Consider the following 13,667-nt stretch of genomic DNA (forward strand, 5'->3'; position numbering starts at 1 on the left):
CGTGCTTCTACTCCTAGAGAAGCAGCAATCCTCTACACTTACATTTATACTTTTCTTGGGGGGCAAGGGGGAAGAATCTGATGCATCCTCTTCTAAAGTTTTCCCTGGAATTATCTCTAGTTATTGCCAATAGAAAATCATTTTCTACTAGCACATGACGCCTACTTATCAAATCAGGCTTTCAAAGTGGAGCATAAACTAAGAAATGAGAAGACTGTGAGCACAGACTAGGAAGTCCTGGATGGTTTCAGAAAATAGGACAGTCTTGATAAAACCAAGACCGAGGAACTATCATAAATAGAGGTTTTATTGGTCAGTTCAGGCGAGTGACATACTGACATACTCCCCCATTCGCTCTTCCACACACCCAAGGTCTTGAGGTGGTAGGAGAGGGTAAGATTACTGATAGAGAGCAAAGGATGGGGGTGGAAAAAACCTGAAGGCCTCTGAGGGTTAACAAGGCTACCGGGACCGGAACCAACGCCCTAGGAATAAGTCCAGGATGGAAAAGGCATCGTCCATGGTTGGAGGTGTTGGTAATTCTGGATCTAAGAAAAATGATATACATAGTCAAGTTAAATAAAAATGACTGGGCAAAGAGAAAAAAGAGGTATTATATTAAAGGCTAAAAAGTAAGGGTTTCTCTTCCCCAAAGAGTTAAGAGATGGACCCCTTTGATTTATACTCTTTACTTACCATTTCTAGGATTGCCATCCGCATCTTGACGGGTCACTGTGGTCTGTGTCCTGCCTGCACTGTCCACTACAGTCCGGCGCTCCTCCACTGTCTACAAAGACAGTGGACACCATTATATGCCTAGCATCACTAAAGGCAAATTCACTGGTTTCTTTCCTAGATCCCTTTTTCCAGAGCATCCTCTGGCCACAGTTCCCTTTACCCCTTTCTCCCAACTCACCCCATCTGGCTTAGTGATCTTGGTCACAGAGACACTCTTGAAATACGATTTGGGTTGGGGCTGCAGAACTGGGCCAAGGCCCTCCTGGGAAACCTGGGTATCAAGATCTGGAAAGGCAGAGAGAGGAAAAAAGAAAAGGGACAAGGTGCGACAAGAAGAAACTCCACCAGGGAGGGAAGAACAGAGGGAACTTGAGGAAAACAGCTGTTAAATGTTCTCTCCCTTCAGACTCACCATTGTCCTCTCTGGGTCTAGAATGGGGGTTCATGGGCCATATATCATCCAACTGCAGAAGAAGCCACAGTAGGTGAAGTGATACCTTTCAATCTGAAACTTAAGGGGTCACAGAACCCAAACTATTGCTACATTCTATAACTTCCTTTTCCCAAGAGAGAAATCCCATTCAAAATAGCGTCCTCCCCCTCCTTCCTGGTTTCTACCAAAAGCCTTCCTGAACTGGTAATTTTTTATTGTCCCAAATAATTCCTCTTTATCTAAGAAGCATATCGATCAATCAATCAATGATCTTTTTCCTTTTTTTAAATAACAGAACTTCCGTTTCACCCTACAGAACATACAAGTTAATACAGAAAACATAAACAAATGGAGATCCTAGGCTTCTAACACAAGTCTGTTCCAGTCTAACAAGGATTCCAGTCAGTGCACTGTATAGTTGCCTCCCACAGGCTCACACTTTGGGCCCAAATGAGGCAAGCACTCACCCTTTGAAAAGGTCTCTGGGAGCCCCAGTTTGGTGCTGGTTTTGGGGATTCAGTTCTTGAATCACTCTCCAAGACCCCCCTAAAGATCCTGGGCTGGTGACTATCTGGATATTTAAGCATTGAGTCGCGAAGTGTCTGTCCCTCCTGCTGTCTCTCATAAGCTGTCTCTGTTTCAGAATCTGGAAGTTGTGCAGAAAAGTGGCAAGTGAATTCTGCAGGCGGATCAATTTCTCACATTCCCCACTTCCCCAACAACTCTCTGCAGGTTCCTTATTTCATCCACCAACCCACTAGAAATTATAAATTCTCTGTCAAGGGTAGTCACACACCAGAAGGGCGGGAAGGCAAAGTCCAGGCCCCCATCTCGCTGAAGATGTTACTGAAATCCCGGACTAGGTCATCAAAGCCGAAGTTATCATGGAAACGCATCCCTCCTCCTGGGCCGAAGCTGAAGCTGAAGTCAAATTCCTCGGGGGGCTGAGAACCCTCAAACCTTGGGCTTCCAGGGCCCCAGGTAGCTCCTTCTTCCTCTTCCTCATCATCCTCATCTTCATCCCGAGTCATCCCTCCAAAAAAGGGATCTCTGTGTCTAGAGGTGGAGGCAGATTGGCCACCAAAATTTCAGCACATTTAAACCATAAAATCAACTCAGGGAGACTAAAATGAGACAAGAGTAGGGGGTCTGGGAAGCTGACGTGAGGATTACGAGACTGGTCATCAAATCAAAACAACTCACAGTTCTTTGGGGGTTTTCGCTGTTTTCAGACTTTATCAGTCTCACCTCAAGGCTCCCCTCAACCCGACCACCACCCGCGGCTTTTCTTGTGCCTCTGGGTCCCTCCCCTCTCTCCCAAGATCTTGCTAGCTCGCACATTGTCCTCTTCTCCCGAGCCCCATTGTCTTCCCCACCCAGGCCCCTGTTGCATCACCCAAGATTGGAGAAAGGCTTAAGCTGCTGTTTCTCCTCTTAACGACCACCCTGGTTACTGTGGCGGGGTGAATGTTCAATATAGTGACTTCTGTCCTCTCCACGGGAGTTGGAGCGGGGAATAGGGTGTTTTTCCAGAATATATAGGATGTTAGGGGTTAAGGTCTCCTCAGAAGATCCCACGCTGGCCCAACCCGGACCCATTCTCACCTCCGAGGTCCAGAAAAGCCGAAAAAGCCCCGGAAAAGGTCAAAGAGGCTCATACCCGTATGGGACTGGAACCTCTGACCCCCAACCGAGGCTCATTCACAGCTGGGGGCAGCCTGCGCTACGCTGTCGGGCTGAGCCTGCGTCAGACCTCGCTGCCGGAAAGCAAGCCTGCGGTCTCGACACTGTCGCAAAACGGCCGTAAACAGGACGTCGAGGGGGCGGGCCAGACGGTCCTCCCAATTTTGAAAAGCTCTTTACACCTGTTTGCTGTGAGGGGTTTGGGCGTACCGAATTACCATTTTCCAGCGACCATCTTCTTCCTTCCCGCCAACCAGCCCGGTCCAAAAACATTTCGAGGGCTTGACTGGATAGTAGCGGACAAGGCCGCCAGAGGGCAGCCCACCCACATTTACGAAGTGTCCCGGCGCTCCCTCATCGCCTGCCCACGGCACTCTCGTACGGGTCTTGCTTGCAGTTGAAACCCCCTCGTTAGCTTCAATTGACCCAAGTTGGCTTCTGTGAGCGGGATGGACCCTCTAGGATTAGTATCAAATACTCAAACATCAAGCCACATCTAATAGTGAACACCCCAGAACTGAGTAAAGACACAGGACGCACGGACTTTTTAACTCCCTCTCTCCAGCTACCAAGGAGTTGGTCAAATTCCTTTAATTCTTCTTACGTAACCGGGAGGCTTTATAAGACAGCAAGGGATATCTAATGACGTCTTAGGGAGGAAGAAAAACTTTGGGGCTACAAAGTACTGCGGCTTTCTCATCATTGACTCTTAAAGCTTCTATTTCCAGTATCCCCTCCGACTTCCCACACCCCGCCTTGATTTAGATACCTATTCAAGAGATTGGATCTAGCTATGTGGATTGAAAGCATTCACTATGCAAATACTATAGCCTACTCCTGGGAGAAACGGGCCCTAAGCTTAGATTTTACCAATCCACAATGCACATTGTAGTCACTTTTCCCAGTTCATTTACATCTAAACTACATCTGGAGTCTACAAAGCCATTTCTTTCAGTTCCTTAAGTTTTCTCCCTTTCCACTATCAATACCCATCCACTATCCCACTCCCTTCACTGCCGGATATCGGCTGCAGATGTGGCAGTTTCTGGAGGAAATGACGATCTGTGATGGTTCTTTCCAGACACCAGGCTGTGAAATTCTTAGGGAAGGGAATCCGCTCAAGGGCAAGCTACTACCACATTAAGGTCAGGAGTTCTTATAGGGCGAAGATTTCATTTTATTCCACTGCCTTCGGGGCCTGCTAGGGGAGGCCCAGTTGGTACAGTAATACTTATTCACCAAGCTGGTCACCGACGAGATTGAGGATATCCTAGACGGAGCAAGAATGGGCAGAGGCTGAATGTAGAGGTTTTCTTTTTATATATACAAGACACATTAATCCATTAAATTTGAGGACACAGTACAAAAAAAAAAAAAAAAAAAACTTCAACTAATTCATCTGACAATGCTGTTCATATTCATGACGCCATTTTTTGTTGTTGTTTTGTTTCCTAATAATAAAGGAGGAGACTTAGGGCTGTTGGGCTGATATATATTTAGGGGTCCCCCCTCCCACCTCCCCATACACCACCAGGGTGAACAGGAGAAGAAAGGGCAGGGCCCACAGCAAAGTTTCATAATCTTGTATGCAAGGAGGGAGGAGGAGAGGAAAGGAAGAAAAAAAAAAAAGAGAAAATACAAATCCTATAATACATACAACAGAGTGGGGATGGTATGGGAATGGGACAGACATGAAGCTGAGGCATAGGGTGGGCCGCTGGGGGTGGGGGGCAGCGGAACCCCCCCACATTCCTTTCTCTCTTTGATGCTGTTTCCATAGTTGCCAGGCTGAGAAGCCCTCTCAGAAGATGGGACCAGGAGAAGAGGGCCAGGGTCTCAGTTGGCCCCCCAACTGTAGCTGTTGTACGCAGACTTGTTGGTCTGGGGCTTCTGCGGGATGGAGCTGGTCTGGCTACGTTGCCCGCTGCCCGTCTGCAGGGGAATGGGAGGATGATGGGGAGGAAAAAGGTGTCTAGTTAGTGGGACAAATTTGTGACATCTTCAGGTGGAGATGTGGAAATTGTCCTGCTCTCCAAATTCCCCTTGCTTGGAAACTACTCTGAAGCTTACTACTCAACCACTGAAAATTTGGCTTATATAGGGCTAGATAGAGCCCCTCTGACAATTAAGCAAGCACTTTCAACTTTTAAATAGGGGAAGGAGGAAGAGGGTAACATACCTTTAAAGACAAGATAGTGAATCAGCTCTACTCATTTTCAATTCCACCCTCTTCCCCCCACTCCCACCCCCACCCCCGTCCCTGCTCTGAGAAAAGGCCATGCTGAAGAATCACGGCTTCTGGGAGAGGACTGATCACAAGGTGACTTCACCTTCATTGCCCCCTGTGAATGCCACAACTGGAAAGCTGCCTTAGAGACCAAGTCTTTACTCTAGGTTCCCTGGCCACCTATGATTTGGAGAGGTCACTTGGTTCCCCACCTCTATCTACCACACATCGCATCTGGGAGCCTTCAGAAACTTGTCTATTTTCAGGCAAAGTAGGAGAGACAGTCTGAGGCCCCAGACACTGCTGCAAAAATCCTTTCCATTCCAGTAACCAAATGTTTTCCAGAGTTGGAGAAAGGTAGAAAGAAAAAGAGGGTATTGAGGAGGGGAGGATAAGAGAGGAATGGGAGGCCAGAGAGCTCAGTAAGGCATTTGTGTTTGTGTATCCCGATTGTGACTGTGCAGTATTTTCTCTTCAATTTCCCTGAGGCTGTGATGGAGAAATGGGAACTGAAAGGGAGTGGGTTCAAGCATAACATTATTCAGTTTCATTACCTGCTCCTCCTGCTGGCGCTGGCAACAGAGAATCATCTGCAAATATGGTAGCTGAGGCAGAACCAGGATATATGGAAAATAAAGGGACAAACTTTGACAATAGAATTCCACCATTAGAAGGGAACGCTATAATGTCAGGGAAGGGGGGGAGGCTGGGAGAGGCAAGAGGGGTGGTGTGACCCAGGTCTGGTGGGATTAAGGACAACTGTGCTATAGGAGGTGGAGGAGAAAGGCATCAAAGGAATTGGGTGAAAAAGGTTTCAATCTGGCCCCTTTTCTGACATCTCCTTTGCCATCCACTTGTGTTATGTGCGCTGGTGTATGTGCTGTGTGCCCATGACTGGCGCTGGGGAAGACTGGGTGAAGGTGGTAGTGAGGAAGGATAAGAAAATGAAAGGGGGGCAGTTTTAAGGTATAGAAAGCAAAAGGAAGGGAAAGAAGAGAAGGGGAAGGCTATTACCTGGCCATCCTGCTGCAGGTGATGGTGAAGGATCTGGGAGTGCGGCTGCTGATGAGGGGTCAGAATGTGCATAAAGGGGGCAGGTGGGTAGGCAGCAGCTGTGGCCGGATTGATGGGCCCCCCACTTCCTAGGGCTGAAGGCAAGTTGAAGGAGGCAGCAGGAGTACCGGAATGAAAACCTTGTTTCTCAAAGGACTGCTAAGCAGTAGGATGGAGGAGAAAGAGTAAAAGACATCAGCAAACTAATCACTGGAATTTCTGAGCCCAAGCTCCCCACCCACGAAAAGGCACAGTGTTGCAGAACACTGCAACTGAAGTCAGATGTTCAGGTCTTAGTCTCAGCTCTGTCTTTTAACTGCTGTGTGATCATGGAAAAACTGTTCAATCTCTCAGCCTGTTTTCTCATACACAAGAGGAATGCTACTGACCTCTCAGTTGTAAGCACCAAGTGAGAGGATGCATGAGAAGGCACTTTGTAAAATCTACTTATCATACATGTACAAAGTGAAATCTGCTGACTACTCGACTCTCCCACCCCTGTTGCTGGGTAGAAATTAGAACTCTTCAGATATTTCAAAAGAAATGCACACACACTGAGGTATTTTGAGTGTTGAAGCCTTGAGTGTTGAAGCCTCCACCAGAACTACTAATACCTTACATCATAACTTTTAATATCTAATGGTGGTGAGAGAGAGAAGCAACACAACACAAAATCTGTAGATAATGCAAATGCCTCACTTCAGTTACTGGTTTCCTTTCCTAGTCTTTGTTGTAGGTATAGTTAAAAAAGAATGGAATGAACTAGTTTCTCCTGGTTCTATATTCACTTTCTTGGAAAGTTATGAAAACGCTGAGAATGGGGAAGGGCCAGGACAGCTGCATAGTAAGTTATGACACAAGGCAACAATTTGCCATACCTCACCTTTCTAAAACATTTCTTATTTTTTCCTCAGAGGGTTAAATTTAAATTGCTCAAGCAATGAAGCCTGGAGACCATTCATTTTCTAGTAGGATGGATTCCTGACCTCTCAGGATTATTCTTGTTCACTGAATTCCTGTCATTACAACTACACCTCCTCTATGTCCATCTCTTTTTCCACTTCTATCCAGAACCAGGAACCTACCTGGGTTTTGGAGTACACAGAACCCGAGATATCTGGCACGCCCGTGTTACTGGAGGTGACTGATACACCTGGGGGAGGAGGAAACAGACAGGAGGATTAGCTCAGCTAGCTGCCTGGCCCGTATCCCTAGGTGGGGATGTGTGCAGCCTTTCTAGCTCTAGCACTGCAAGGGAATTTTGGCTCGTTTTTCCAGCTTTAGGTCAGTCCTGAGGGATAAGAGCTCATGACGCAAAGGCCCCCTAGGGTTCTCTTGTCCTTTCAAGAGTTATGTGTGAGTTATGTGTGAGAAAATGAAATTTTTTTTTTTTGGGGGGGGAGGAAGCTGCAGGGGATAAGGGATGGAGCCAAACATCACTAACATAGTTTTCAAAACACTTCTACACCAAAACCCAACAAGAATGTATTAATTTTTTAATGTTCATTTCAAATTAATTCACCCAAACTCCACTCAGTCTTGTGTCTCAAGATGGGTAGTCTGGTTCTTTCTGTTCACGAAGAGAAACATTTGGACGCAAAATCCATGCCTCCACAGCACAAGGTTAAGTACGAGAATGGAAGCACACTTCCATTCTCACTCTCAGCCCACTCAGTCCAGCTTCTCCAGAGTCTTGGAGCGTCTTGGTTATTTATTTTATGTATTATACATAATTATGAAGAGCTATGTATAATATACATTACATATCTAATATATACTCTATCCATCTATCTCTATCTATCTATCTAATCAGTAGAACACAAAAATAGGTAAAGGTAGAATGCCGTCATTCAACCAGATGTCAACTTCAGCTTCTCCATCAAAATATCTAATCCCCACGCCAAAAACTTGCGTGTTCCTATTGAAAAACTCCCTACTACAACTTTAAAGAAACAAGAGGAATACAATCTCTCGTTTTATTTGTACTCCTTGAGCTGAAACACTCTACCTTCTGGAATAAGTGGTAGTGGGTCAAGGAGAAAGGAAAAAGCCATTAGGTAAACTGATCCAGCATCATACTAGAGAAATTTTGTGCAAGGATTTGAGAAGTGACTAAAATTTAGTTAGGAATTTCAAGTATGCTTTTAAAAGATGTATTAGCTTTCATGAAGATAAAATCAAACTTCAAAGAACTTTGCATTTCAGCCTATATGGGCGGATTCTTCTTCTCTCCTGTTAGGAACACACTGATGGAAGTTTTTTAGAAACACTAAAATGAACAAATCACAAATGAAGAATTTTCCATGTACCCACAATTCAACAGTAATCCCCTTTCAAACTCCAGAACCCAAATATTCCCAAAGCCGAGGACAAAGGCAGCCTTCAAAAGTTAAGCTCAACTTGGAGAGCTACTTTAGAATCTTCCCAACAGAAGTGGCATCTTAACCTAGAAATCCTTCCCATATCACAAGTCTAGATAGTCCAGGGAGGAGCAAACACCAACAAGGAAAAAGTACAGAACTACAGAAACTGAGGATGAGAAAACATTTTCCCAACTCAAAAGTATCACTGCTCTCCATGTTACAGGTACTGAAGCAAAAGAAGGGAAATTACAGGAATTAACCAGGTATTTCAAACCCTTCTCTTTTCAAACCCCAGGTGTCCACCTGGCAAATGGATGCTACTAGGCTTAACGTAAAAAAAAAAAAACAAAAAAAAACCCCAAAAAACAGGGAGTTCACTTATGAAAAAGGCTAGGCTGAGGTTTGTCTGGAAGGTTTAAGAGTAAAGTGAAATGGAACAGACATGATAATGTAAATTTTTGGAGGGTGATCAAGAAACAATGATTGATATTGACTGCAAAGGCTCAAACAGCTTCCTGATAACTCCTTAGTCACCATCCCTCACAGGATGGGAGAAATTGCTAACTGGATTCTCAAGCTGGGTGGTAGGGGGGAATTTAGTTCCAATGCGCCCCCTACTTGGTCTCATTCTTTCCAGAGGCTGGGCTAACTAAAAGCCAGCTTGGAATCCAGAGGCATTAACTTGCATATTGGCTGCATATTGACTGAAATGCAGGATTGAAAGAGAATACATGTAGTAGCTGTAATAGCCTCAGTGTAAACACTACCAACCTTAGAAAATAATGTGTATAGGTTTCCCTACCTACCCTACACCAGTTACTATAAAGCTCCTCTTTTTGCTTCCCTTCCAACTGTCAAACCCCTACCTATACCCAGCTTTCAAGGAGTGATGATCACACACTGATTCAACATGGAGCATAGGGTGGAAAAACAAGAACCAATCTCTCTCAGCATGGCATCCCCCTGGGAAGGCTCATCATACTAACAGGACAAAATTACTCCAGAGGGCTGTGATCAAATACAAGGAAAGTGGAATACCTGGAGTTTCCAACTGACCAAAGTCCAGGTTCTCACTGTGCAAGTAAACTTTGTAGAAAAATGGCTGCCAGTGTACTAGTTGTACTGAGTGGGGATTAAGAATTTCCAGTCAAGGAACCATCTAACCAAACCTATCCCACACATCCTTAGCTACACCCACAAGTCCAAAACGGCTAATAATGCACAATTCCTGAAAAGTCACGGAAGGATTAAGGACAATGTTCCAGGATAGCAGTTTCCTCAGGCTGGCTCATCAACTAGCTATTCACTAAAGACTTTATCAGATCCCAATTAGCCACTTAGCTATGGGGAACCAGATGTGGGGACTAAACCTGTGAAGATACTTCCCTAACAAAAGCTCTGAATACCGTCTCTTTGGCCTTTCAACATGACATGACACGCTATACACTTTTTTGGTCTTTTATCCTCTGCTTTATGTCAGAGGCAAGGGAAGAGCTAAATGGAAGAGTAAAGAGCTATAATAAGCATGGCCAATCACGGATTTTCTGAAATAGCTTTCTTTACCAACTAATCAACAGGCTGGAAACTGAGGCTGTTTTCCCTCCCCACTTTAATAAAATTACCATACCAAGAAGTTAAAAAAAGTTCTTTGGCTATGCTGGGGGTTTGATTGAAAAGACCACCCTCCACCCTTAGCACAAGATTGGCTCCTAGTATCCAGAAAGACATGCACGGAAAGAACGCCAGAGTTAGCTAAAGAAATACCACAGTTTATTGAAGACTACAAATATTTTTGTTACAAGTTGAAACTACATGCCTTCCAGAAATCAAAAGCAACAGCAGGTGTGTGCATTGATGCTTCGGAGGTGCTGCACCGCTTGAACTCGAAATGGGTAAGACAGGGTCAGACACATGGGGGAGAGGGAACTGGGAAGAGGGCAAGTTCAAAAGCCCAGAAGGTATCCACCAACTCATTTCCCCAGGCCACGCAGGGCATGGCCTCAGCTCAGCAGGCTCTCCTCAGTGGTCTGGTTTCTGAAACAAGACTTCAGTGCAAATTTATACACACACACAAAACACAGCCCCCAGCCTTGGGCCAAATTAGCTCTCTGCCGTCCAGAAATGCTTGTAAGGGGGTGGATATTTTCTTCCTAAAAGGAATCAAATACATAAAAATAAATGAATTTAGAGGTTGATGAGGAATGAGGTGATAAGAGCCCTCTGTGGGGTTGGGAACTGGGGGTTCTCAAAGGGTTGCTACAGCAAGTTTCTGAAATCTTAAGGGAGATAAGCAGCTAGGATTTCCAGAATCAGGTATGCCATTCTCTTACATTATCAGTCACCTACCTCTTGAAGTTCTCGAACCTAGTCAGCTAAGATTAAGTCTAATTTTCTCAAAATGGGTTGACTTCATTTCAGAAAGTGTATAATCCTCCCCACAGCAGCAGGGTGAACCTTGCTCAGAGAGGGGTAGCCACAGGAGTCTAGTTATTAAATCTCAATGGGGCATCTTAGGATTTCTTTAACTTAAGTCTTATCCCACTGAAGTCATACAACACAGTGCTAAGCTCCACCTGACTGTTAGTTTCCAAACCTACTGCCCTCTGTGCTAAGCTCAGTTCCCCAATTATTGAAAACCCTGAGCAATTTACCCACCTGGAGCCCACATAAGGGTGAAGAACACAGATGCAGCTCCATCCAAAATCACCATGAAACTATAACTGAGCTGAGTTGAAGGACAACCCTTAACCCCAACCCCAGTAATCCCAATAATCTCTCTTCTTCATCTACAAGTCACTGAAAAAAAGCAGATGGAATTGCTTCCTTCAAATACTCCTTCATACGTCCTATCTTCCAAAAGTGGAGGGTAGGTGGCAGGCATGAGGGTAGAGAATTCTTACATTTCCCTCCCTGCCATCAGATGTGCAAACGGATATTGCTAAAAGATCAGTCATACAAATAAAGGTCCCACTCTCTCAGCCCAACTTTCATTCTGTTGTCTACCCCTTTTTCTCCTTAAGTCTTCTAGTTAGGGATTAAAAAGGGCCATATGAGAAAAGTACTACTACAAAGAGTTTAAGTCAAACCTACTATAGTATGCTAAGAACCTACTTAACCTTTCTAGTGTATAAACAGATGCCCTCTGTACTATTAGTGCCACACATTATTAACATTTGCCTCTGCAGATAGCTTAGCAAAATCTCAAGGGACTTTCTTTCCACCCAAAGTTAAGCCAGTAAACATATTCTAACAGCCAACCTGTGTCAGTGGGTACTCCCATCAGTGGTAAGTATTCTGATATAAAGTTTTTGTTGGTGCTGCTCAGACATATATCCAAGTCAGTCAATTAACAATCATACATGAAGCAGCAACACACCCTCACCAACTCCATTTTCTCAAGTACCAAGTCTTCCTCCCTGAAATTCATTTAATAACATCCCACAGAAACCACTGATAACCAGTGTCAAGGCAAGCTTACCAGTGTTGTATCCATGAGACCCATATCCACTCGGCTGTTGGAAAGGGGTAGCCGATGCATTCACACTGACATTCACACCATGCTGCTTGGAAGAGGTAGGAGCCACCTGAAGAGCAAAAAAGTCAGAACTGCAGCAAAATGGCAGGAAAGTACCTTTTGCCTCATCCTTCCTACTCTGGGGACCAGGCATTCAGATGGCTATGTCCTCTGACCACTGTGTGCTTAGTGAAATGGGTTCCCTACATAAGTTCCTAAAATTTACCAGTGAGGTCAAGAAATGGTAGTTTGGAGGAAGGGTAAAGGGCAGTGGTAGTGGGAATGACAGTGTGAGAGAAATAAAGCTCTATGGTATCACATTTTCCCTTTAGTTCATTCTCAAAACATGTAATTTCTATCTAATACTACCAATTTCAGGCCCACACCCTCTAAACTGTAAGTGGAAGCTGTTCTTCCTCATCCACTATTAAAGACAGAGCCTCGGAAGCAATTAACAAGAGTTCAGGGCTAGGATTTTCATCCTAAGGAAAGACCAAGGTACTCACAGGGAACACAGCAGGCCCATACTGGAAGGTGCTAGGGAGGCCCGGAACCCCTGTGTAGTATGGCAGGCTGGTGTAACTGTAGCCAGGAGGCAGCGCCGGGTTCAGGAATGTCTGCTGCGTGGTGTGGTGAGTCTGCGTCTGGTTCTGTTGGGGCTGGGCCAAGGTTGTGGCCGGGGCTGGGGAGGAGGCATCCCCACGGCCAAACTTTGTGAGGTCACCTGTGACAGGAGAAGCTAAATGTACCTGTCTCTTTCACGTTCCACACCGAAGTAGAATTACCTCTTCTGGTTTCACATGATTACAGAAGATTCCATTCAAAAACTGTTAAATTTTTGTGTTTCATATCTCTGTGGCTCCATCTATCACTGCTCGGCACACTCTTTAGCACAGTGTCAGTCCAGGACTGATGCTGAATGACCGTGCAAAGAAGTGGCACAGAACAAAGTTACCGTGTGATTTCTCTGCCCACTCATGTTCTTTCATCTTCCCTCTCCCCTCCCCACAATGCAGAACACTCCATGCTGGATTTGAAAAACAGTGTTAGGTCAACAACAGTAAGGCAACCAAAAACATGGGGCCTGTGGCCTCATGTGGCAATGAGACTTCCACTATGAATAGGATAGAGGAGTGGAGATGAGCAGAGAAAAAGGCCAGTTCAACCACCGTACTTCTTGGAAAAAGTTGGAGGATGGCTGAGAAAACCAAGATATCACCTATAATCATGGGGAGACAGCAGAAAGAGAACAGGAAAAGACCACCTCATTAGCAGATTCCCAATCTACCAACCCTGCTTCATCACAACCATTCCATACTTCTGCCAAAGATCTGACTGAAAACAGTCCAACAATGCCACTAATCATGTTTCTACCACCAATCCCAAAACAATTCAGGTCAGTCCTTTATTCAGACTGACCCTTTATTTAGCCCCATTCTCAGTCCTACCAGAATAGGGGTTGCTGGCCAGGCTACCATCCCTCCCAGTCAGCGGAGTGGTAGGTGTGGGAAATGGGATGCTGTAGTAATCCTAGAAGAGAAATGAAAGAACAGAGACTTGATGCCACTCATTCCCCATCAAGAATAACTCCAAAGGGTAAGAAGAAGAGTGTTGGAGTACTGCAATATATCCAGCCACTAATTAAGCAGGGTAGAG

The 13,667-nt window shown here is 45.1% G+C and overlaps 2 protein-coding genes across 22 annotated transcripts in view; both read right to left on the bottom strand.

Annotated features, from left to right (window-relative positions):
- Positions 1 to 462: 462 nt before the first annotated feature.
- On the bottom strand, positions 463 to 2,829 carry HAX1 (HCLS1 associated protein X-1; the record flags this gene model as incomplete). 3 transcript variants are annotated; one of them, XM_084244340.1, is made up of 7 exons in its annotated part: positions 463 to 548; positions 697 to 787; positions 917 to 1,023; positions 1,151 to 1,202; positions 1,639 to 1,850; positions 1,968 to 2,086; positions 2,777 to 2,829. In XM_084244340.1, 7 exons carry the CDS (start codon positions 2,827 to 2,829, stop codon positions 463 to 465), a joined length of 720 nt encoding a protein of 239 aa, XP_084100466.1. The 3 variants fall into 3 exon arrangements, with proteins under 3 accessions (XP_084100466.1, XP_084100465.1, XP_084100464.1); XM_084244339.1 differs by having other exon boundaries at positions 463 to 542; positions 1,968 to 2,227; XM_084244338.1 differs by having other exon boundaries at positions 1,968 to 2,227.
- A 1,256-nt stretch (positions 2,830 to 4,085) lies between these two features.
- Positions 4,086 to 13,667, bottom strand: part of UBAP2L (ubiquitin associated protein 2 like) — a gene marked incomplete at both ends in the record, with an annotated part of 40,670 nt that continues 31,088 nt past the window's right edge. For 4 of the 19 annotated variants that reach the window (XM_084243228.1, XM_084243222.1, XM_084243221.1 and 1 more), the window contains 6 exons: positions 4,691 to 4,786; positions 6,096 to 6,293; positions 7,220 to 7,287; positions 11,976 to 12,081; positions 12,518 to 12,735; positions 13,460 to 13,541. In XM_084243228.1, coding sequence (XP_084099354.1) covers positions 4,691 to 4,786; positions 6,096 to 6,293; positions 7,220 to 7,287; positions 11,976 to 12,081; positions 12,518 to 12,735; positions 13,460 to 13,541 — 768 coding nt within the window. Of the gene's footprint in view, positions 4,125 to 4,690; positions 4,787 to 5,635; positions 5,687 to 6,095; positions 6,294 to 7,219; positions 7,288 to 10,597; positions 10,648 to 11,975; positions 12,082 to 12,517; positions 12,736 to 13,459; positions 13,542 to 13,667 lie in introns of those variants that run through there. The other 15 variants (XM_084243220.1, XM_084243219.1, XM_084243218.1 and 12 more) reach the window with 8 other exon arrangements.

This window comes from Talpa europaea (genome assembly GCF_964194135.1).
Source record: "Talpa europaea genome assembly, chromosome: 9".
Lineage (NCBI taxonomy): Eukaryota > Metazoa > Chordata > Mammalia > Eulipotyphla > Talpidae > Talpa > Talpa europaea.